Source organism: Gorilla gorilla, chromosome 6 (assembly GCF_029281585.2).
Source record: "Gorilla gorilla gorilla isolate KB3781 chromosome 6, NHGRI_mGorGor1-v2.1_pri, whole genome shotgun sequence".
Taxonomy (NCBI): domain Eukaryota; kingdom Metazoa; phylum Chordata; class Mammalia; order Primates; family Hominidae; genus Gorilla; species Gorilla gorilla.
The window spans coordinates 158,226,219-158,250,922 of record NC_073230.2 but is presented as its reverse complement, the minus strand read 5'-3'; the positions used below and the strand labels follow the sequence as shown (position 1 = coordinate 158,250,922).

Here is a 24,704-nt window from a genome sequence, read left to right as displayed (position 1 = left end):
AGGACAACCAAGGCAGTGGCAGGTGATCACAGCAATGTGCTGGAGACGTGAGACCCCAGGTCTCAGCACCCAGCTCTCAGGGTTCCCTAATGTGAGGGAGGGTCCTGGCACCCTGCCCTCTCAGGGAAGCACAGACTCTAGGCAGAGGGACACAGACTGTGGACATGGGGGGGCTGGGAGCCCAGCCACGCCAAGACCACGTGAACAGCTTTTCCATCATCATCGGACCACATGCCTGGGATCTGATGCCTGGGTTTTCATGCAGTGCCTTTCCAGCCAGGCCAGACCAGACCACAATGGGGAAAGACCAGGAAGGACCCCAGACTGATCTGGGTCCCCACAGTCCCCAGGGAGATAGAAGCTGGAGAGGGAGGAAGAGAACCCTCAGGAGGAAGCCCTTCACCAGGTCCCACCACCCAACCCCAACCCCACCCCACTCCCAAAAGGCCCCCACGCTCCTGTGGGGCTCTGCTGCGGCCACAGGTGCCTCCGCCCTTCTTCCCCAGGCCCCATGCCTGGCAGGATGTCCCTGGTGGGGAAGGTTGGAGACTCCCCATCTAAAGACTCTCCTTCTGGCTTAATCAAGGATAAAATGCTGGTGCTGGCTGGGGGCCACGTGAGAAAGACTCGGCGAGGGCCTCTCCCAACACCGGCTGCTGGACACCCGCGGCTTGCAGCATGCACAGCCATCTCCCCAGCAGCCCTGGACGTGCGCAAGTCCCTGTCAGGGAAAGGAGGCCTAGGGCTTCTGTCCCGAGGGCTTCAGAGGTGAGACAAGAGCTACGAAGGCCATGTCCCCAACACTCCTGCAGGCCAGTGCTAATGACTTGTCCCTCAGCATCTGTCACCCTGATGAGCCTGAAAAGAACAGAGGGTTGGGAGGCTCCCGGACACCGTTCCAGGTCTGCAATGCGGCAGGAACATTGCCTTCCCACCTAAGAGGGTCCCATCTCTCCAACTCCATGAGCAGAGCCCAGACTTACACACTGGCTGGAAAGAGAAACCCAGGGAAGGGAGGATGATCCAGTGGGGAAGATACCCAGAAATCACCGCAGGGAAAGCAACCAGAGACTGAAAGTCGGGCCAGTGGCAGGACCAGGTGGAGGAGCCAGCCCCGCAGAGGAACACTCGACAGAGAACAGAGAGCTCTGGACTGTTTGCCAAGTGTTCCGCTAAATGCCCTGATATACATTTTTGTGAAAGGACAGGCAGGGACTGCCTTTAAATAAAAGCAGACAAAGAAGTCTGGAAGGATGACTAAAGCCAGAGTTCCCAGTAGGTCTTCAGAAAGAGGGTGTTTACTGAGAAACACCATGCTGGCGCCGTGCTAGGCACAGGACACACATTGCCCCGTGGATGGGACCCTCGTAAAGACCCTGGGGAGGCACAAAACACCCATCTACCCCCTCCCCTCACTCCACCGGACCCATGTGCCCAGGCCCCCAACATGCAGAGGAACCCACCCCTCTATACAGACTGTTTTCTCACACTGAAAATGCCAAAACCTACCTTCTTTTAGGCCTGTCTCAGGGGCCTCTTTCCCAGAAAGCCTGTCCGGCCCAGCCCAACCAGTCTCCCAGCCCTCTCTCCCAGCCCCACGCTTCCAGGGCTTTTCCTCAGCACCATCGCTTGGTGATCGCATGCTGCCTCGGGACACTGTTCATCCTGCCGCCTCACTGTCCTCACTCACCTGCTTCTGGCCCAGCTGGGGCCACTCTCGCCTCTGAGTCCTGCTGCTGCTTGGGGGCCTGCCCTTCTTTCAGCTCCTCCTGGGCAGGGCTAAGTGGGCTGGTGAGGTGCTCTGGATATGGAGGGAGGCCTGGAGAATGTAAATCAGTGACATTGAGCACAACATGGAGGTCTCCTGCCCAGATGACCAGGGACCCTCTGGGGAAAGGCAGAGTCACTGCGATCCTGGGGCCTCAGCTCCAGCACAGGGCATGATAGTGAGGTGGACCCCACCAAATACCTGGCAGCTACATTCCAGTCTAAAGCCTCATGTCCCAGAGAAGGAAACTGCAGCACAGGAATTCAGCAGACAGGAATTCACGGTAATGATCACCAGGCAGGTCATGACAGAATCTGGCATTTTAAGGCAGGAAAGAGAAACACCATGCCTGTCCCACCAGCCAGTGGGGTGGTCACCACCTCCCGCAGTCGGGCCTCCTCCTCCTCCTCCAAGCTGCTCTTATGGCATAGGGGACCCAAGGCAGGGCAGAAACACAACTGAAGATATGGCGTTAGGAGCGTCAAGGTTTTCCCCTCAGAAGTTGTCTTTCAAGATAACTCCATCCCTACGCCTACTTCTTAGAACCCGTGTCTATATACATGTTTAATCAGTGCCCGCCTCCCAGAGTGATCGTAACCAACCCAGCTGTTAGCAAGACTTTCAAATGGTAAAGCCCCGAAATGAGCACTTGTCCTCTCACACAAGAAATCAAACTCTGATTTTTTTTTTGAAGTTTTTTTTTTTTTTTGAGGCGGAGTCTCGCTCTGTTGCCCAGGCTGGAGTGCAGTGGCGCAATCTTGGCTCACTGCAAACTCCGACTCCCAGGTTCAAGCAATTCTCTACCTCAGCCTCCCGAGTAGTAGGGATTACGGACGCCCATTACCACGCCCGGCTAATTTTTGTATTTTTTAAGTAGAGACGGGGTTCCACCATCTTGGCCAGGCTGGTCTTGAACTCCTGACCTTGTGATCCACCCTCTTGGCCTCCCAAAGTGCTGGGATTACAGGAGTGAGCCACAGTGCCTGGCCAAAGCTCTTTTTTTTTTAAGCAAAAAAAGATGATAAGAAAAAAACTATGATGAGCAAAAGGCTGACAGTGAGAGTTGACAGAATGCTACCATCAGAGATGAAATCAGCAAATGGCTCACATCATTTGTCCACTTGATGCTAAGAGGAATTTGAAATTGCATGGGCATCAGATCAGAAGGGAACAGACAAGAAACCCAGAATCATGGAAAAAGTAGCTCTACCTCCAAACCTGGGTTGGAATTTACCACGCTGGATCTTCCTAAACTTAAGCATCCAGAGAACAATGCCTTGTCAGAGATAAAAGAACAACCAGACCGGGCGCGGTGGCTCACGCCTGTAATCCCAGCACTTTGGGAGGCCAAGGCAGGCGGATCACAAGGTCAGGAGATCAAGACCATCCTGGCTAACACGGTGAAACCCCGTCTCTACTAAAAATACAAAAAATTAGCTGGGCGTGGTGGCGGGCACCTGTAGTCCCAGCTACTTGGGAGGCTGAGGCAGGAGAATGGCATGAACCCGGGAGGCGGAGCTTGCAGTGAGCCGAGATCACGCCACTGCACTCCAGCCTGGGCAACAGAGCGAGACTCCACCTCAAAATAAATAAATAAATAAATAACAACCAAAAGCCAAGTATGGTGGCAGATGACTGCAGTCCCTGCTAGTTGGGAGGCTGAGGCAGGAGGATGGCTTGAGCCCAGGAGTATGAGGCTGCAGTGAGCCATGATTGTGCCAGTTGCATTCCAACCTGGGCAACGGGGCCAGACCCTGTCTCAAATAAATAAATAAATAAAAAGTAACCCAAGTGGGGTCCTGTCCACTCTACCTCAACTGAGGTTCTCTTCTAACAGAAGAGGTAAAACCAGCTAGAAGGTTATCAAAAGGTAAAATAGTGATGAAAAGTAATAATCCAGTTGAGTCTGTGCCTGCTAACACTGCTACCGATTCCCCTTTACGTACGGGAGAGTTATAAACCAACGGGTTACACTGCCCCTAAAAATGTTACTTTCATGACAAGCCTAAAGACGGTTGCTTCATCAGCAGATCCTAAAAATTTCAGTGGATCATCCTCTGAAGTTTCATCTTTGGATCCTTCCTACAACAAAGAGAAACACATCATCCATCCTACTAAACAGCCCCAAGCATCACAAGGTGGTGACTGAGCAGGATGAAGCCTCAAAAAAGAATGAGAAACAGAACAGTCTAAGTGAAAATATGAATCCTGACTGTTCGTGAGCCACTAAGAATTGAAAATAAGGCCGGGCGTAGTGGCTCATGCCTGTAATCCCAACACTTTGGGAGGCCAAGATGGGAGAAGTGCTTGAGCTCAGGAGTTTGAGACCAGTATAGGCAACATGGTGAAACCCTGCCTCTACAAAAAAATACAAAAATGAGCTGGGTGTGGTGGCATACGCTGTAGTTCCAGCTACTCAGGGGGCTGAGGTGGGAGGATCACCTGAGCCTGGGAAGTTGAGGCTGCAGTAAGCTATGATTGCACAACTCCAGCCTGAGTGACAGAGCAAGACCCTGCCAAAAAAAATTAAGAATAATTTTTTAAATATTGGGAGGAAGAGCCAGATTCCACTGCAGTTGGATTTGGGGGACAGCACTGGCAAAGGGGCAGCACCCCCAGGATCAAGCAGCCTGCAAGTCAGCAGTGCTCCTAGTTGGGGCAGTCCCAGGCCTCTCCAAAAATGCCACTTCCATCAGTTCCATCAGGTGAAGACTCCACGCAGCTCCTTGGCCTCCAGTGCCCCCAGATGAATAAAGGGAAGCACAGGCCAAGAAGGCAACCTCATTGAAGATGATTTTGAAAGAACGGCAGGAGAGGGCCAGGCGCAGTGGCTCACACCTGTAATCCCAGCACTTTGGGAGGCCCAGGTGGGCGGATCACAAGGTCAGGAAATCGAGACCATCCTGGCTAACACAGTGAAACCCCATCTCTACTAAAAATACACAAAATTAGCCAGGTGTGGTGGCGGGCACCTGTAGTCTCAGCTACTCGGGAGGCTGAGGCAGGGAGAATGGCATGAACCTGGGAGGTGGAGCATGCGGTGAGCTGAGATTGCACCACTGCACTCCAGCCTGGGCGACAGAGCAAGACTCCGTCTCAAAAAAAAAAAAAAAAAAAAGAAAGAAAGAACGGCAGGAGAGACAGCAGCACCGTCTCCCAGAAAATGCCATGAGCTCAGCTGTTACAAGTGACGACACACAAGAGTATACCACTCAGAACAAAAAATAAATAAAAAATAAATTTTAAAATAAATTTTAAAGTGTATCTGTAAAATGGGAATAAAAAAAAAAAGAGTAGACTGTGGTGGTGACAACCAGTGCCCAGAGTAGGCAGGCATCGGCTATAGAGGAATGAAAGAACTGGACTCCCAGAAACAGGCCGGGCACGGTGGCTCATGCCTGTAATCCCAGCACTTTGGGAGGCTGAGGCAGGTGGATCACTTGAGGTCAGGAGTTCAAGACCAGCCCGACCAACATGGCAAAACCCCATATCTACTAAAAATATAAAAAAAAATTAGCCAGGCATGGTGGCGCCCAACTGTAATCCCAGCTACTTGGGAGGCTGAGGCAGGAGAATCACTTGAACCCGGGCGGTAGGGGTTGCAGTGAGCCAAGATCGAGCCATTGCACTCTAGCCTGGGCAACAAGAGAGAAACTCCAACTCCAAAAAAAAAGAACTGGACTCACAGAAACAATACATGCCAAAGTTCCCACGTTTCAGCTTGACACTCTACAAATCTTTTCTTTTTAAAGTGGACATATTCTGAATACAGGTTTCGTTATGGAGGCCAAGAGAACAAATGTTTACTTTCATATTTTCTCTCTAAGTAAAAGGGCTGATATATTTTGAATAAAGAGTGACTAAAAAAGGGGGGGAGGGGCTGGGTACAGTGGCTCACGCCTATAATCCCGGTGCTTTGGGAGGCCAAGGCAGGCGGGTCACCTGAGGTCAGGAGTTCAAGACCAGCCTGGCCAATATGATGAAACCCTGTCTCTACTAAAAATACAAAAATTAGCCGGGCATGGTGGTACATGCCTGTAATTCCAGCTACTCAGGAGACTGAGACAGTAGAATCGCTTGAACCTGGGAGGTGGAAGTTGCAGTGAACTGAGATTGTGCCACTACACTCCAGCCTGGGCAACAGAGTGAGACTCAGTCACACACACACACACACACACACACACACACACACACACACACACCTGGCTCTTTAGGGACTCCTGGCTCAGAACACTACAGAGTGAGACACACACACACACACACACACACACACACACACACCTGGCTCTTTAGGGACTCCTGGCTCAGAACACTACAATGGGGGTTCCCAAACCCAAGTCCTATACTAGGCTAGTATAGCAGCATCCCCTGGGGAGCACCCCTGGGAATCTCATCAGTAGGTTCAGGGTGGGCCTAGGAAATATGCATTTTTTAAAAGATTCCTAGAGCAAGAAACATAAGTAATTCACAGAATAAGAAATTTAAATGGCCCTTAAACATATAAAAAAATAGGGCCAGGTACGGCAGCTCATGCCTGTAATCCTGCCACTTTGGGAGGCCAAGGCAGGAGGACTGTTTCAGGTCAGGAGTTTGAGACCAGCCTGGGCAACACAGCAAGACCCTGTCTCTACAAAAATTTTAAAAACTGCCAGGCATAGTAGCACATGCCTGTAGTCCTAGCTACTCAGGAGGCTGAGGTGGGAAGACACTTGAGCCTCGGAGTTCAAGGCTACAGGGAACCATGATTATGCAACTGCACTCCAGCCTGGATGACAGAGTGACATCTTGCCTCAAAAAGGGAGGGAGGGAACAAGATGGTCAAACACAACCCTCCAGCGATTATCTCCCCTCAGAAACACCAAATTCAGTACTATTCACACAAGAAAGCCCTTCAAAAAAACCAAAAACCAGATGAGCAGTCACAGTACCTGATTGTAACATCATATGAAGGAAAGAAGCACTGAAGAGGGTGGGAAAGACAGTCTTGAACTGCCGATACCAACCCTCCTCCATACCCCCGCAGCAGCCACGTGGCACCAGAGACAGAATGTGTGCGCTTAGGGGAGGGAGAGCGCAGTGATCGGAGGACTTCGCATCGGAACTCAGTGCTGCCTGTCACAGCAGAAAGCAACACCGGGCACAACCTAGCTGGCGCCCCCTCACAGAGGAAGCATTTAGAACAGCCCTAGCCACGGACAGGCACAGTGGCTCACGCCTATAATCCCAGCACTTTGGGAGGCTGAGGCGGGTGGATCAACTTGAGGCCAGGAGTTTGAGGCTGGCCTGGCCAACATGGTGAAACCTCATCTCTACTAAAACTACAAAAATTAGCTGGGTGCGGTGGCGGGCACCTGTAATCCCAGCTACTTGGGAGGCTGAGGCGGGAGAATCACTTGAGCCTGGGAAGCGGAGTTTGCAGTGAGCCGAGATCATGCCACTACACTCCAGCCTGGGCAACAGTGCAAAACTCTGTACACACACACGCAAAAAAAAAAAACCTTTACTCAAACATGGTAACAGAGAATTTTCCAAACCTAAAGATATACCAATATTCAAGTACAAGAAGGTTAGAAAACACCAAGCAGAGTTAACCAAAATAAGACTACCACAAGGCATTTCGTAATCAGACTCCCAGAGGTGAAGGATATTAAAAAAGGATCCTAAAAGCAGCAAAAGAAAAGACACAAATGACATACAATAGAGCTCCAATACGTCTGGCAGCAGACTTTTCAGTGGAAATCTAACAAGTTTTAGAGAGAGTGGCATGACTTTTTTTTTTTTTTTTTTGAGACTGTGTCTCGCTCTGTTGCCCAGGCTGGAGTGCAGTGGCGCAATCTCGGCTCGCTGCAAGCTCCGCCTCCTGGGTTCAGGCCATTCTCCTGCCTCAGCATCCCGAGTAGCTGGGACTGCAGGTGCCCGCCACCATGCCCGGCTAATTTTTTGTATTTTTAGTAGAGACGGGGTTTCACCATGTTAGCCAGGATGGTCGCGATCTCCTGACCTCGTAATCCACCTGCCTTGGCCTCCCAAAGTGCTGGGATTACAGGCGTGAGCCATCACGCCCAGGAGAGTAGCATGACATAAAGTCCTGAAGGGCCAGGCGTGGTGGCGCATGCCTGTAATCCTAGCACTTTGGAAGGCTGAGGTGGGCGGACTGCCAGAGCTCAGGAGTTTGAGACCAGTTTGGCCAATATGGCGAAACCCCGTCTCTACTAAAAATACAAAAAAATTAGGCAGATGTGGTGGCACATGCCAGTAGTCACAGCTACTTGGAAGGCTGAGGCACAAGAATCACTTGAACCTGGGAGGCAGAGGTTGCAGTGAGCCAAGATTGTGCCACTTCACTCCAGCCTGGGCAACAGAGGGACTCTGTCTCCAAAAAACTAAAAATAAAAGTGCTGAAGGCAAAAAGCTTTTATCCTAGAATAATATATCCAGCAAAAATATCCTTCAAACATAAAGGAAAAATAAAGATTTTCTCAGACAAACAAAAGCTGAGAGATTTCATCAACACCAGTCCTGTCCTACAAGAAATGCTAAAGGGAGTACTTCAATCAGAAAGAAAAGGACATGAATAAGCAATAAAAAAAAAATCTGAAGGTACAAAACTCACTGGTAATAGTAAGTACACAAACACAGAATATTATAATACTGTAATTGTACTGTGTAATGTGTAAGCTACTCATATCTTGAGTAGAAAGTCTAAAGATGAACCAATTTTTTTTTTTTTTGAGACAGAGTCTCAGTGCAATGGTGCGATCTTGGCTCACTGCAACCTCCACCTCCAGGACTATATGCCAATAAATTGAAAAACCTAGAAGAAATGGATAAATTCCTAGACATATACAACCTACCAAGATTCCACCATGAAGAAATCCAAAACCTCACCAGACCAATAATAAAATCATGCATGCTAAATGAACCAATTTTTAAAAACTACAACTTTTCAAGACATAGACAGTACAATAAGATATAAATAGAAAAAACAAAAAGTTAAAAAGCAGGGGGATGCAGTTAGAGTTATTAGTTTTTTTCTTTACTTGTTTTTTTTTGCAGTTTGTTTCTTTTTAATCCGTGTTAAGCTATCATCAGTGTAAAATAATGGGTTATAAGATATTATCTGCAAGCTTCATGGTAACCTAAAACAGATACGCAAAAAATAAAAAAGAAGAAACTGAATGGACAGATGGATAGAAGGACCACAAAACATCTAGAAAACAAATAACAAAATGGCAGGAGATAATTCTTACTTATCAATAAAAACATTGAATGTAAATGGTCTAAACTCCAATCAAAAGGCACAGAGTGTCTGAATAAATAATAAAACAAGACCAAATGATCTGTTGCCTAAAGAAATGCACTTTACCTATAAAGACACATGTGCACTGAAAATAAAGGGATAGAAAAACTACTGTATGCAAACGGAAACCAAAAAAGAGTAGGAGTAACTAGACTTATATCAGACCAAACAGATTTTCAGACGAAACTATAAAAAGAGACAAAGAAGTTCATTATATAATGCTAAAGGGGTAAATTCAGCAAGAGGATATATTAATAACATTATAAATATATGTGCACCCAACTCTGGAGCGCCTAGATATATAAGGCAAATACTATTAGAGCTAAAAAGAGAAATAGACTCCAATACAATAATAACTGGCATCTCTGACACCCCACTTTCAGCACTGGACAGATCATTCAGAAAGAAAACCAACAGAGAAACGCCGGACTTAATCTGCACTATAGACCAAATGAACCTAAAGATATTCACAGAACATTACATCCAATGGCTGCAGAATACACTTTTTTCTTCTCAGCACATGGATCATTCTCATGAATAGACCGTATGTTAGGCCACAAAACAAGTTCTTAAAAATTCAAAAAATTGAAATCATACCAGGTATCTTCTCTGACTACAATGGAATAAAGCTAGAAATCAATAACAAGCAGAACTTTGGAAACTATATAAACACATGGAAATTAAATAATATGTTCCTGAATGGCCAATGGGTCAATAAAGAAATTAACGAGGATATTAAGAAATTTTTTGAGGCCAGCTTACACCTGTAATCCCAGCACTTTGGGAGGGCAAGGTGGGGAAACCGTTTGCATCCAGGAGTTTGAGACTACCCTAGGTGACAGAGCAAGACCCCATCTCCACAAAAAAATCAAAAATTAGCCAGGTATGGTGGCACACACCTTTAGTCCCAGCTATTTGGGAGGCTAAGGTAGGAGGATTGCTTGAGCCTAGGAGGACAAGGCTGCAGTAAGCTGTGATCACACCACTGCACTCAGCCTGGGCAACAGAGCAAGACCCTGTCTGAAAACAAAAAAACAAAAAACAAAAAACAAAAAAAGAGAAAGAAAGAAATTTTTTGAAAGAAATGAAAATAGAAACATGACATATCAAATTGACCTATGGTACTTATGAGATACAGCAAAGCAATACTAAGACAAAAGTTTACAGCAATAAGTACCTCTATTAAAGAAGTAGAAAAACTTCACATGAACAACCTAATCATGCATGCTAAAAAAACAGAAAAGTATGAGCAAACCAAACTCCAAATTAGTGGAAAAACAATAAAGATCAGAACATAAATAAATAAAATTGAAACAAAAAACAATACAAAAGATCAATGAAATGAAAAGCTGGTTTTCTGAAAAGATAAAATCGACAAATCTTTAGTCAGACTAAGATAAAGAGGACCCAAATAAATCAGAGATAAAAAAGAGATATTACAACTAATACTGCAGAAAGTCAAAGGATCATTAGAGACTATTATGAACAACTATATGCCAATAAATTGAAAAACCTAGAAGAAATGGATAAATTCCTAGACATATACAACCTACCAAGATTCAACCATGAAGAAGTCCAAAACCTCAACAGACCAATAACAAGTAATGAGATCAAAGTTGCAATAAAAAGCCTTCCAGCAAAGAAAAGCCAGGGACGTAATGGCTTCACTGCTGAATTTCACCAAACATTTAAAGAGGAATTCATACCAAGGCTATTCAAACTATTCTGAAAAATAAAGGAGGAGGGAATATTTCCAAACTCATTCTATGAGGCCAGTATTACCCTGACACCAAAACCAAACAAAGACACATCTAAAAAAGAAAGCTACGGGCCAATATCCTGATGAACACTGATGCAAAAATCCTCAACAAAATACCAGCAAACCAAATTCAACAACACATTAAAAAGATCTTTCATCATGACCAAGTGGGATTTATCCCAGGCAGGGATGGAAGAATCATTCAACCTCTGCAAATCAATGAATGTGATACATCTTACCAACAGAACGAAGAAAAAAACCACAGGATCATTTCAATTGATGCTAAAAAAAATTTGATAAAATTCAACATACTTTCATGATTAAAAAAATCCAAAAAATGGGTAAAGAAGGAGTATACTTCAACACCACAAAAGCCATATACAACAGATGCACAGCCAGTATCATACTGAAAGGGGAAAAACTGAAAGCCTTTCCTCTAAGATCTGGAACAAGATAAGGATGAAAAAGATAAGCATGCACTTTCACCACTGTTATTCAACATAATCCTGGAAGTCCTAGCTACAGCAGACAAGATAAAGAAATAAAGAGCATCCACACTGGAAAGGAAGAAGTTAAATTATCCTTGTTTGCAGATTATATGATCTTATATTTAGAAAAACCTATGCCGGGCGCAGTGGTTCACACCTGTAATCCCAGCACTTTGGGAGGCCAAGGCAGGTGGATCACCTGAGGGCAATAGATCGAGACCATCCTGGCTAACACGGTGAAACCCCGTCTCTACTAAAAAAAAAAACACAAAAAATTAGCCAGGCGTGGTCGTGGGTGCCTGTAGTCCCAGCTACTTGGGAGGCTGAGGCAGGAGAATGGCGTGAACCCGGGAGGTGGAGCTTGCAGTGAGCCAAGATCGCGCCACTGCACTCCAGCCTGGGCAACAGAGCGAAACTCCGTCTAAAAAAAACAAAAGAAAGAAAAACCTAAAGCCTCCATCAAAAAAACCTATTAGAACTGATAAATTCAGCAAAGTCGCAGCATACGGAATCAATATACAAAATCAGTAGCCTTTTTATATGCCAACAGTGAACAATCTGAAAAAGAAATCAAGAAAATAATCCCATTTACAATAGCTATAAATAAAATAAAATACCTAGGAAAAAACTTAACAAAGGAAGTAAAAGATGTCTAGAATGAAAATTATGAAACATTAATGCAAGAAATTGAAGAGGACACCAAAAAATGGAAAGCTATTCCATGTTCATAGATTGGAAGAATGAATTAGTTATAATGTCCACAGTACACAAAGCAATCTGCAGACTCAATGCAATTCCTATCAAAATATCAAAGACATTCTTCACAGAAATAGAAAAAATAATCCTAAAGTGTATACAGAACCATGAAAAACCTGAAATAGCCAAAGGCATCCTAAGCAAAAAGAACAAAACTGGAGGAATCTATTACCTGACTTCAAATTATACTACAGATCTACGGTAATCAAAACAGCATGGTAATGGCATAAAAAAAGACAAATAGAACAATAGAATAGAAGAGGGAACCCAGAAATAAATCGATACATCTACAGCTAACTCATTTTTAACAAAGGTGTCAAGAACACATATTAGGCCAGGTGCAGCGGCTCACGCCTGTAATCCCAACACTTTGGGCAGCCAAGATGGGTGGCTCACCTGAGGTCAGGACTTCAAAACCAGCCTGACCAATATGGTGAAACTCTGTCTCTACTAAAAATACAAAAATTAGCTGGGAGTGGTGGCTGGCGCCTGTAGTCCCAGCTACTCAGGAGGCTGAGACAGGAAAATTGTTTGAGCCTACAAGGCGGAGGTTGCAGTGAGCCAAGATTGTGCCACCACACTCCAGCCTGGGTGACAGAGTGAGACTCCGTCTCAAAAAAAAGAAAAAAAAAAAGAAAAGAAAAGAAAAAAAAAGAACATATATTGGAATAAGGATGGTTATTTCAATAAATGGTGCCAGGAAAACTGAATATCCATATGCAGAAAAATAAAACTAAACTCCTATCTCTCATCATATACAGAAATCAAATCAAAATAGATTAAAAACTTAAATATAAGACCTCAAACTATCAAACTACTACAAGAAAACATTGGGGAAACTCTCCAGGACATTGTTCTGGGCAAAGATTCGAGTAATACCCTAAAGCACAGACAACCAAAGCAAAAATGAACAAACGGGATCACATCAAGTTAAAAAGCTTCTGCACAGCAAAGGAATCAATCAACAAAGTGAAAAGACACCCCACAGAACGGGAAAAAATATTTGCAAATTATCCATCTGACAAGGGATTCATAACCATAATATCTAAGGGGCTCAAACAAATCTATAGGAAAAAAATCTAATTGCCCAATTAAAAGATAATCTGATTAAAAATTGGCAAAAGATCTGAATAGATATTTCTCAAAAGATGGCATACAGCTTGGGCATGGTGGCCCATGCCTGTAATCTCAGTGCTTTGGAAGGCTGTGGCAGGAAGATTGCTCGAGTCCAGGAGTTCAAGACCAGCCTGGACAACATGGCAAAACTGTACCTCTACAAGAAATACAAAAATTAGCTGGGCATGGTGACACATGCCTCTAGTCCCAGCTACTTGGGAGGCTGAGGTGGGAGAATGGCTTGAACCCAGGAAATCGGGTGCAGTGAGCTCTGATTGTGCCACTGCACTCCTGTCACATCTGGGCAACACAGTGAGACCCTGTCTCAAAAAAAAAAAAAAAAGTACAAATGGCAAACAGGTATATGAAAAGGTGCTCAACATAATCGATCATCAGAGAAATGCAAATCAAAACTACAATGACATATCATCTCATCCCAGTTAAGATGTCTTTTATCCAAAAGACAGGCAATAACACATGCTGGCGAGGATGTGGAGAAAAGGGAACCCTCGTACACTGTTGGTGGGAATGTAAATTAGTGCAACCACTATGGAGAACAGTATGGAGGTGCCTCAAAAAAACTAAAAGCAGAACTACCACGTGACCCAGAAACCCCACTGCTAAGTAATACCCAAAAGAAAGGAAATCAGTGTATCAAAGAGGTATCTGCACTCCCATGTTTATTGCAGCATTATTCACAATAGTCAAGATTTGAAATCAACCTAAGTGTCCATCAACAGACAAATGGACAGAGAAAAGGTGGTACATATACACAATAGAGTAATATTCAGCTATAAGAAAAGAATGAGATCCTGTCATCTGCAACAACATGGGTGGAACTGGAGGACATCATGTTAAGTGAAATAAGCCAGGCACAGAAAGACACACTTTGCATGTTCTCATTCATTTGTGGGAGCCAAAAAGTAAAACAATTGAACTCATGGAGACAGAGAAGTTGAATGATGGTTACCGAAGGCTGGGAAGGGTTGGGGGAAGGTGCGAGGGGGGAAGTAGAGATGGTTAATGGGTAAAAAATATAGTTAAATAGAATAAGATCTAGTATGTGATAGCATAACAGGGTGACTACAGTCAACAATAATTTAATTGTACATTTTATAATAAGTAAAAGTATAATTGGAATGTTTATAATACAAAGAAATAATAAATGCTTGAGGTAATGAATATCCCATTTACCCTGATGTCATTATTACACATTGTATGCCTGTATCAAAATATCTCATGTACCCCATAAATATGCACACCTACTATGTACCCATAAAAATTAGAGATTAAAATAGAAAGAGTTCTAAAGGAAAAAAAAACTCATCCACACTCAGTAAGAGAGGTGCCATTAAAACTACACTGACAGACTTCTTACTATTACACTGAAAAGAATCCTACAAGTTTGCCCTCTGTTGGCATGAGAACCCTTCTCACAACACAGATGAGAATGCAAATGATACGAGCCCTATGGAGGGGAATTTGGAGATAAATTCTCCCCAAATAACATATTCATTTACCTTTTGACCCAGAAATCCAACTTCCAGGATTACACCTCAAAGATACATTGGGGCTGGGCACAGTGGCTCATATGTAATCTCAACACTTTGGGAGGCTGAGGAGGGTGGATCACTTGAGGTCAGGAGTTAGAGACCAGCCTGGCCAACATGATGAAACCCCTGTCTCTGCTAATACGAAAATTAGCCAGGTGTGGTGGCGCACACCTGTGGTCCCAGCTACTCCAGAGGCTGAGGCTCCAGAATCATTTGAACCCAGGAGTCAGGGATTACAGTGAGACGAGATCGTGCCACTGCACTCCAGCCTGGGCAACAGAGTGAGTGAGACTCCTTCTCACAAAAAATAAATTTAAAAAAAAGATACGTTGGCAAAAACATGAACTGATTTATGCACAACGTACTCCCTGCAGCATTATTTATATCAGCAAAATACTGGAAATACCCTAAATGTCCAAGGTACAGACTGTTAAATAAACTATCATACCACAGAACATTCTGAATCCACAGAAGAACTGAGGAAGATCTGTACATAATCATATGAGGTGATCTCCACAACCTACTGAATAAGACAGGGGTGGGAATACAAATATGTCTCTGTGTTATTGAAACATGGTAGTATAAATAAGAAAGGAATCAAGACGATTATCTATAGTGAGAGGCCACAAGGATGGAAACGAGACTTCCTTGAATCTACCCTGTTAAATCATTTTGACTTCGCAAACATAAAATATCTTACATATTCAAAAAATTAAGTTAAATCAAAAACCAAAAAGAATAATCAATAAAAAATCTAAAAATAAACAAATGAATGCAACTGTATACCAAGCTGGTGACATAACTACATAGAGAAAATATTTCAAGTGACTTTAAAAGGCATTATTTTGCCCATAAGTCCTGCATAGAATGTATACAGAGGACAAAAAGAGCTGCAAAGAAATCTTGTATTTCAATGGAAGTCTAATTGTTAATAGTATTATGGCTTCACTGTTTTGAAATTGTAAGATAAATTATAGGATAATGAAGTGGTAGGATTGGATATATGATCATTTAAGAAATTACGCAAATTTCGTTGAGAATTTAAGATTTCCACCTAAAAGGAAAGTGATAAACAATATAAAATCAAAGAACCAGGCTGGGCGCCGTGGCTCACGCCTGTAATCCCAGCACTTTGGAAGGCCGAGGCGGGCAGATCATGAGGTCAGGAAATCGAGACCATCTTGGCTAACACGGTGAAACCCCGTCTCTACCAAAAATACAAAAAATTAGCCAGGCATGGTGGCGGCCACCTGTAGTCCCAGCTACTCAGGAGGCTGAGGCAGGAGAATGGCATGAACCCGGGAGGAGGAGCTTACAGTGAGCTGAGCTCGCACTCCAGCCTGGGCGACAGAGCGAGACTCCGTCTCAAGAAAAAAACCAAAGAACATTAAATTTGAATTAGAAATATCAATGTATAAACTCATGATTTCTTTTTTCTTTCCAAAAATATGTATTTTCTGAACAGGCCTAGAAGTAGTGCCAAAAATCAGCAACAATTAACACTCACATTGTAATCTCTAAATACCACTCCTCACCAATAGAAATCAAAAATCCAGAGACATTTTGATTCCAGGTCTGGAGCAGGAAGCACACACATAAATCTGGCACACCTTATGGTGTCTGAAAGCCATTGAGGTCACATCAGAATAACCTATGGGCCAACTTAAAAAGCAGGCTTCCACTAGCTAAAGATGGGACAGCTTAAGCAGGAAAATCATGGCTGCAAAGGCCTAGCACATATGGAATATCCAATCATCTGTGAAGTCACAATAACACTCAGGAAAAAAAAGAAGGCCAAGTCATGGGTCACCTTTGGAGGCTACTAAGGCAGCAACTCTTCATTCATTCTGAAACTGATAAAGGAAAGAATTAAGCATCCATTCTGCCTTTTCAGTGCAGACTGAATCTCAGGGTAACTAAAAAAGCTGACTAGCATTTTCGGAGGCAAAAGTAGGTGGACTGCTTGAGCCCAAGAGTTTGAGACCAGCCTGGGCAATATAGTGAAACTCTGTCTTTACAAAAAAATACAAAAATTAGCCGGATATGGTGGCGTGCACCTGTAGTCTGACTAAAAAAAAGCAATGGTGAAAAGACTCCCTTCCCTATTCAATAAATGTTGCTGGGGTAAGCCATCTCATTACTGGGTATATACCCAAAGGATTATAAATCATGCTGCTATAAAGACACATGCATACGTATGTTTATTGCAGCACTATTAACAATAGCAAAGACTTGGAACCAACCCAAATGTCCAACAATGATAGACTGGATTAAGAAAATGTGGCACATATACACCATAGAATACTATGCAGCCATAAAAAATGATGAGTTCATGTCCTTTGTAGGGACACGGATGAAGCTGGAAACCATCATTCTCAGCAAACTATCGCAAGGACAAAAAACCAAACACCGCATGCCCTCGCTCATAGGTGGGAACTGAACAATGAGAACACATGGACACAGAAAGGGGAACATCACACACCAGGGACTGTTGTGGGGTGGGGGAAGGGGGGAGGGATAGCATTAGGAGATATACCTAATACTAAGTGACGAGTTAATGGGTGCAGCACACCAACATGGCACATGTATACATATGTAACAAACCTGCACATTGTGCACATGCACCCTAAAACTTAAAGTATAATAATAATAAAATTTTTAAAAAAATGTTGCTAGGGTAACTAGCTAGACATGTGCAGAAGAATGAAGCTAGACCCTTACCTTTCACCATATGCAAAAAGTAACTCAAGATGGATTAAAGATTTAAATGTAAGACCTCAAATTATAAAAATTCTGGAATAAAACCTAGGAAATACCCTCCTCGATATTGCCCTTGGCAAAGAATTTTTGGCTAAGTCCTCAAAAGCAACTGCAACAAAAACAAAAATTGACAAGTGGGACCTAATTAAACTAAAGAGCTTCTGCAGAGCAAAAGAAACTACCAACAGAGTAAGCTGACAATCTACAGAATGGGAGAAAATATCTGGAAACTATGCATCTGACAAAGGTCTAACATCCAGCATCTATAACGAACTTAAATCAACAAGCAAAAAATGGGCAAAGGACATGAACAGACATTTCTTAAAAGAAGACATGCAAGCGGCCAACAAACATGAAAAAATGCTCACCATCACTAATCATCAGAGAAATGTAAATCAAAACCATAATGAGATACCATCTCACACCAGTCAGAATGGCGATTATTAAAAACTCAAAAACCATCAGATGCTGGTGAGGCTGTAGAGAAAAGGGAATGCCTATACACTGTTGATGGGAATGTAAGTTAGTTCAGCCACTGTGGAAAGCAGTTTGAAGATTTCTTAAGGGACTTAAAACAGAGCTACCATTTGACCCAGCAATCCTGTTACTGGGTATATACCCAAAGGAAAATAGATCATTATACCAAAAATATACATGCACACATATGTTCATCACAATGTTATTCACAATAGCAAAGACATGGAATCAACCTGGGTGTCCATCAGTGGTGGACTGAATAAAGAAAATGTGGTACATATACACCATGGAATACTACATAGCCATAAAAACGAATGAAATCATGTCCTGTGCAGCAACATGAAGCTGAAGGCCATAATCCTAAGTGAACTAATGCAAGAACAGAAAACCAAATATTGCATGTTCTCACTTATAACTGGGACCTAAACAATGAGCACACATTGACATAAACCTGGCAAAAACAGACACTGTGGACTACTACAGGGGGAAGGGAACGAGGGGAGAATGGATTGAAAAGCTTGGGTACTATGCTCACTACCTGGGCACAATATACTCATGTAACAAACCCACAGGTGTATGCCTATATCCAAATTAAAAGTTGAAGTTTTTTTTAAAAGTACTCAATTGTACACTTTAACAGGTGAATTATATAGTATATGAATTATATCTCAATAAAGCTGTTGAAAAAGACTGGGGGGATTGTCATAAGTTTTTTTAATATACTTCAGAGACGTAAACCAAATGTAAAATGTGGACTTGGGTGTATTACAATTAGGATCCAAAGACCTACAGAAAACATTTTTGAGACAACTAGGGAAAACAAAACAAAGGCTAGGTATTAGATGGTATTAGATGATATTCTGATATTCTGTGGGTGTGATCATGGTATGTGGTCGTTGTTCAGGAAAAGGGAAAAAACAGATGGATGAAGCGCATGTGGCAAAACCCAGCAAAGTGTTGAGTTTCGGTGACGATCATTTGGAGATTCACTGTGCTATTCTACTTTATTAAAATTTAATTGAAAAAAAAAAGCTCCCCAGAGGATTGTGATGTGCAGTCCCCTTTGGAACCACTGTCCTATATACCAGCTACAAGGACAGGGCATGCCTGGCCCTCCTACCAAGGGCCATGTACACAAATGGAAGCCAGCACATGACACGCCTTCCTGCCACAGGCTGGGGTTGTGGGACTGCAATAGGGGGCACAAGCAATAGCGGGGACATGGACACACGTGAAGATGCCAGGAGGCAGCAGTGCTGCTGGTGGAGGTATTACTAAGTCCCCATTATTTTTTTTTTTTAGATGAAGTCTTGCTCTGTCGCCCAGGCTGGAGTGCAGTGGCGCAATCTCGGCTCACTGCAAACTCCGCCTCCCGGGTTCACGCCATTCTCCTGCCTCAGCCTCCCGAGTAGCTGGGACTACAGGCGCCTGCCACCACGCCCGGCTAATTTTTTGTATTTTTACTAGAGAAGGGGTTTCACTATGTTAGCCAGGATGGTCTCGATCTCCTGACCTCATGATCCACCTGCCTCAGCCTCCCAAAGTGCTGGGATTACAGGCGTGAGCCACCGCGCCCGGCCAGTCTCCACTATTATAAAGTGATCAGTATGTACATGCTTAACATTTATCACTCGGTCATCACAACCACGTAAGGTGAGTGTGATGTTCCACCTCAGACAGATATAGAAACCCTATGGCTCAAGCCGGCCACCCACTCCTGCCCAGGGTGGCCTTGTACAGAGTGGTCCCACTTTGGGTTAATGGTCTATGCTCCCTTCCTGCCCTCCCTGATTGTCTGGGAAGCCCGAGAGGGTAGGCGATGGTGCAGCTAGCCCCTGGCGGCCCCCCAACCACATCTTGCTCCTATACTTACCAGTGCCCATCATCCTTGGACGTCCCACCTCTACTTCATTCCCCTTCTCCTGGCCCCACCGGTCAAGACAAGGCTCCTCTCCCCTCTCTATCCGGGTGAGGATGTCTGGTTTGGAGATTGCATAATCTGTGCACAGAACAAGAAATGAGGAAGAGCTGGACCCCACATGCCCACAGAGATGCAGAGATGCCCAAAGTACCAAAAGCCAAAGCAAGGACACAGACTGTCCACAGACAACCTGTGGACAGAGGCCCAGATCCTCCCTCCGTGGCCTTACCCAGGGAGACCAGCGTCTCGTAGTTGCCCCTCATCACGTGCTTGTAGAGCTCCTTCTGCCAGTCCTCCAGCTTGCCCCACTCCAGCTCAGAGAAATACACGGCCACATCATCAAAGGTCACGGGCACCTGGAACCATAAGTGTCATACTCACTCACCCACACGCTCACAGGCTCAGCCCCTCGAGCTCCCCCACCCCAGGGTGTCCCGGTGCTACCTTGGGGGCCTCCCCCTTGCTGCCCGGGGGCAGCCGCAAGATCCAGAAGTTCCTGTTGCGCAGCAAGTTCTCCACATTCTCCAGCCGCCTCTGCAGCAGCCCGTACTCCTGCAGCAAGGTCCCCAGCACGGCCCACTTGCCCTCCAGCTGGTTCCGGAACTCCACAGCTGTCTTCTCGCAGTCGGCCAGCTTCTTCTCGGCTGTCCCCGTGCGCCCCTCCAGAGTCAGCAAGCGGGTCAGGCAGGAATCCACCTTCTTCTCCAAGGCCTGAATGGCGGCCACCACCGTCCACAGTGTGATTTCCGTGGAGTAGAGGTACGAGTTCTTCTCAGCAGCTTGCTGGGGCAAGGGTGTCGAAGGACTCTGGTCCTCTGTGTGCTTGTCTGTCTCGGGGGCCTGCTCACAAGAAAAGAGAGATGTTATGAGAATTATACAATCAAAACTTCCACCTCAAAAACACACTTCAGAAATGACACCTGCCACAGTAAAGTCCCATCTGGGCTCCTGAGTTAGCAGCAGACTGGGGGGGAGAGGGAGAGGCTAGGGTATCAGTTAGGAATCCAGCCTAACTGATACAAGAGATAGTGGCTGGACCAACGTGTCAGCAAGTGGGAAAGTGGAAGAAAAACAGCCCCGGCTCCTGTCCTACACGCTAGCTATGGAGACGGGGCGTGCCCCACAGGCTTGAGCAACCACGTGCAGTCTCAAACGAGTGACTCCCCTTCTTGGGTCTCGGTTTCCTCTTCTAAAAATGAAGGGACAAGGCTTTGTGGCACAGAGAACATGACTCTCCAGTGGACAGCCCAGGTGCAACTCAGCTCTGCCACTTACAAGCTGGCCAACTGTGGGCAAGGTGTTTTCAACAGCTTCCAACTTCCCTTCCCTATCTAGAAAACGGAGATAATAATAGTATCTATACAATAGCACTGAGAGAATTAAGAAAAATCTGTGTACAAAGCACTTAGTACAATGTGTAGCACAGCACAGATAATAAACATGAGCCCCATGTTGCAGGGCTAAGATGACAATGACTGCTATGGAATGAATGTTTGTGTCTCCCTCAATATCCATCTGCTGAAGCATTAATCCCCAATATGCCGGTATTTGGAGGTGGAGCTTCTGGGAGGCAATTAGGCCATGAAGGCAGAGCCCTCATAAATAGGATTAGCGCCCTTGTAAGAGGAGACACAAGGGAGATGATCTTGCTGTATGCCACGTGAGGATACGATGAGAATGCAGCCGTCTGCGAACCAGGAAAAGAGCCCTGCCGGGAACCAAGGCAGCCTGAGCAGACTGAGACAATGACAGTGATTATGGTGATGGTTCCCGCTCAGGGATATGGTATAAATAGTTCATACGGCCTTTTTTTAACCTCCACCTCTTTTATTCCGTTGTCCTTCAGTGCCTTGGAAAAAGCTTCTCAAGTGCCTCAGCTTACCCTGGTATCTGATTCACAAGTCCTCATTGTGCGTGCGCAATGGGCACAGTCCTGGTTGGTGCTGCTAAAAGCCTTGTTGGAGAGACAAATCAACATCTCACTCCTCAATTTCATTCATCCTTCATAGTTAAATCACCATCAGGTCCTAACTTCCAAAATTACCTCAAATCCATCCATGTTTCTCCTTCTCCACTGCCAGTGTCTAGTCCAAGTTCCCATCACCTTGCTTGGCCTGGGCCACTGTGGTCCTGCCCACCTGATTTCCCCACTTCCAGTCTTCTCCCCCACTTGCAGCCTTCTCCCCAACTTCCAGCCTTCTCCCCTACTTCCAGGCTTCTCCCCGACAATACACTGTCCAGAGAGTAATTGTTAATCTTTTTTTTTTTTTTTTTTTGAGACGGAATCTTGCTCTGTCGCCCAGGCTGGGGTACAGTGGCGCAATCTCGGCTCACTGCAACCTCCACCTCCCAAGTTCAAGCGATTCTCCTGCCTCAGCCTCCCGAGTAGCTGGGACTACAGACGCCCACCACCACACCCAGCTGATTTTTATATTTTCAGTAGAGACAGGCTTTCACCATATTGGCCAGGCTGGTCTCAAACTCCTGACCTTGTGATCCGCCCGCCTCAGCCTCCCAAAGTGCTGGGATTACAGGCGTGAGTCAGTGAGCCACCGCTCCCGGCCTGGTAATCTTTTAAAAACACAAATAGATCATTTCAGTCCCCTGCTTAAAACTCTTCAATAGCTTCCCAGTGTACCTGGCATAAGATCTAGACTTCTTCATAGCCCAGCCGACCTCTCTTGACCTTGAGCCATCCAGTTCCTGTCGTGCTCCAGCCATGCCAGCCTCCTGTGGATTCTGAGGACCCACCCGGCCCTCCTCCAACTTCACATCAGCTCTCAATATGTATCCTCTGTATGCCTGAGTCTCTCCCGTTTTTAAGATTCTAGCATAGACAACGCATCCTAGAGATTTTCACTGCCCCTCCTCCTTAGCACTAGTAATCTATGATTGCTTCATTCATTCAATAACAATTACTGAACACCTATCATAGTAAATGTACAGTGAAGATGAAGAAAAAACTGATGTGGTTCTTCCTTCTCCAGGAGAAAAATGCTGTATAGGAATACTTATAAACAACAGTGTGATAGGATGGGCTAACAAGAGTCCAGGGCAAATCTGTCCCTTTTGGGGAGTTTTTTGGGAACTCAAGTGCTGCAAGAAGGGAGGAGCAGGTGGACAGGAGTGATCTGAAAGGTAGTGAAGCAGTGAGCCCCAGGCTAGGGGGAGTGGATGATGTCACCTTCTAGGGCCCCATCTTCCCAGGGAAGAGGACTATAAACCTGCAGAATCCTCAACGCTTTTTCTCTCCCTTGCACTCAGGGAACCCAAAAAGAAGCTCAGCACACTCACTAAGAGGAGGGAGAGGAAGTTATACTTTAATAAAAGTATCCAGAAAAATCAAGGTTTCAAAACCTTCACTGAGGTGTATTAATAATAGTAGGTATCATCTATTGAGCCTTTACAAGCGTTTTCCAGTATGTCAAAAATGGCCAAAGGATTATAATCTCCCAACTGGACATACTGCACTATATCAAACCAAGATTCTAAAATCTGCTAAACTGGCCTAACTTATATAGATGAAGATGCCAAAAAAACTGATGTGATTCTTCCTTCTCCAGGAGAAAAATTCTGTATAGGAATACTTATAGTGTATTCTTATGAATAAACTTATTCATATAGATATGTATCTGGACAGATAGATAGATAGATAGATACATAGATAGATAGATAGATAGATAGATAGATAGATAGATAGATAGATAGATATAAATGAGACAGGCACCTGCGCCTGTAATCCCAGCTACTTGGGATTGGGAGGCTGAGGCAGGAGAATACCTTGAACCCGGGAGGCAGAGGCAGAGGTTGCAGTGAGATGAGATCCCGCCACTACACTCCACCCTGGGTGAGAGTGAGACTGTGTCTAAAAAAAAAAAAAAATATATATATATATATATATATATATATATACACACACACACACACACACACATACATATGTATATATATATAATTTTTTAATTAAAAAATTTTAAAATGGCCGGGCGCGGTAGCTCTCGTCTGTAATCCCAGCACTTTGGGAGGCCGGGGACGGCAGATCACGAGGTCAGGGGTTCGAGACCAGCCTGGCCAACATAGTGAAACCCAGTCTCTACCAAAAATAGAAAAATTAGCCAGGCGTGGTAGCAGGCGCCTGTAGTCCCAGCTACTTGGGAGGCTGAGGCAGGAGAATCCCTTGAAGCCGGGAGGCGGAGCTTGCAGTGAGCCGAGATCGTGCCACTGCACTCCATCTAGCATGCGCAACAGAGCGAGGCTCCCTCTCAAAAAGAAAAATTAAATAAAATCTGCTACAGTAATCTTTTTAAAAAAAATCTACAATCTCTCTTGTAAACGACACAATCTTTCTCTTTGGCAAAAGTAGAATATGAGGCGTTTTAAAGTGTCTAATTCCAAAATCCCTGCCCCGGCGTGAGGCTCCCGCCTCTAATAGATGCGTGACCCTGGGCCTGTCCCTTCCCATCTCAGCCTCCGCTACTGTCCCGTGGGGCTGGCGGCCCCTGCCCGCCCAGCCTGCTGTGGGAGGGCCCGCGAGGCCTCAAATGGGACAATGCTTCTAAGGCTCGGCCTCCTCGTCGCCGAGCGTGACTCTGGGGCCCGGCCTGGCTGAGGCCGCAGATGGGCCGGATCGTCAGCCGCTGACGTCGGGGCCCCGCCCGCCGGGCCTGGCATTTGGGCCGCCCGGTCAATGCCTTCGACGCGGGCTAGGCGATGGGCCGGGGGCAACGAGCGCGGAGGCTGCGCGCAAGGCCCTCTCACCCGGCGGCCCCGCGCGGCCAGAGTCCCTCGCGCGGGCTCACGCGGCGG

At 45.2% G+C, this 24,704-nt stretch overlaps 1 protein-coding gene across 2 annotated transcripts in view; it reads right to left on the bottom strand.

Moving 5' to 3' along the window:
- Window positions 1-24,704, bottom strand: part of ZNF783 (zinc finger protein 783) — a 29,268-nt gene that overhangs the window by 4,133 nt on the left and 431 nt on the right. Inside the window, exons 1-5 of one of the 2 annotated variants that reach the window (XM_055392326.2) lie at window positions 21,943-22,287; window positions 20,343-20,738; window positions 20,128-20,254; window positions 19,851-19,976; window positions 1,691-1,819 (exon numbers count right to left, since the gene is read on the bottom strand). In XM_055392326.2, coding sequence (XP_055248301.1) covers window positions 1,691-1,819; window positions 19,851-19,976; window positions 20,128-20,254; window positions 20,343-20,738; window positions 21,943-21,999 — 835 coding nt within the window. In that variant the 5' untranslated portion in view covers window positions 22,000-22,287. Of the gene's footprint in view, window positions 1-1,690; window positions 1,820-19,850; window positions 19,977-20,127; window positions 20,255-20,342; window positions 20,739-21,942; window positions 22,288-24,704 lie in introns of those variants that run through there. The other variant, XM_031012865.3, reaches the window with a different exon arrangement.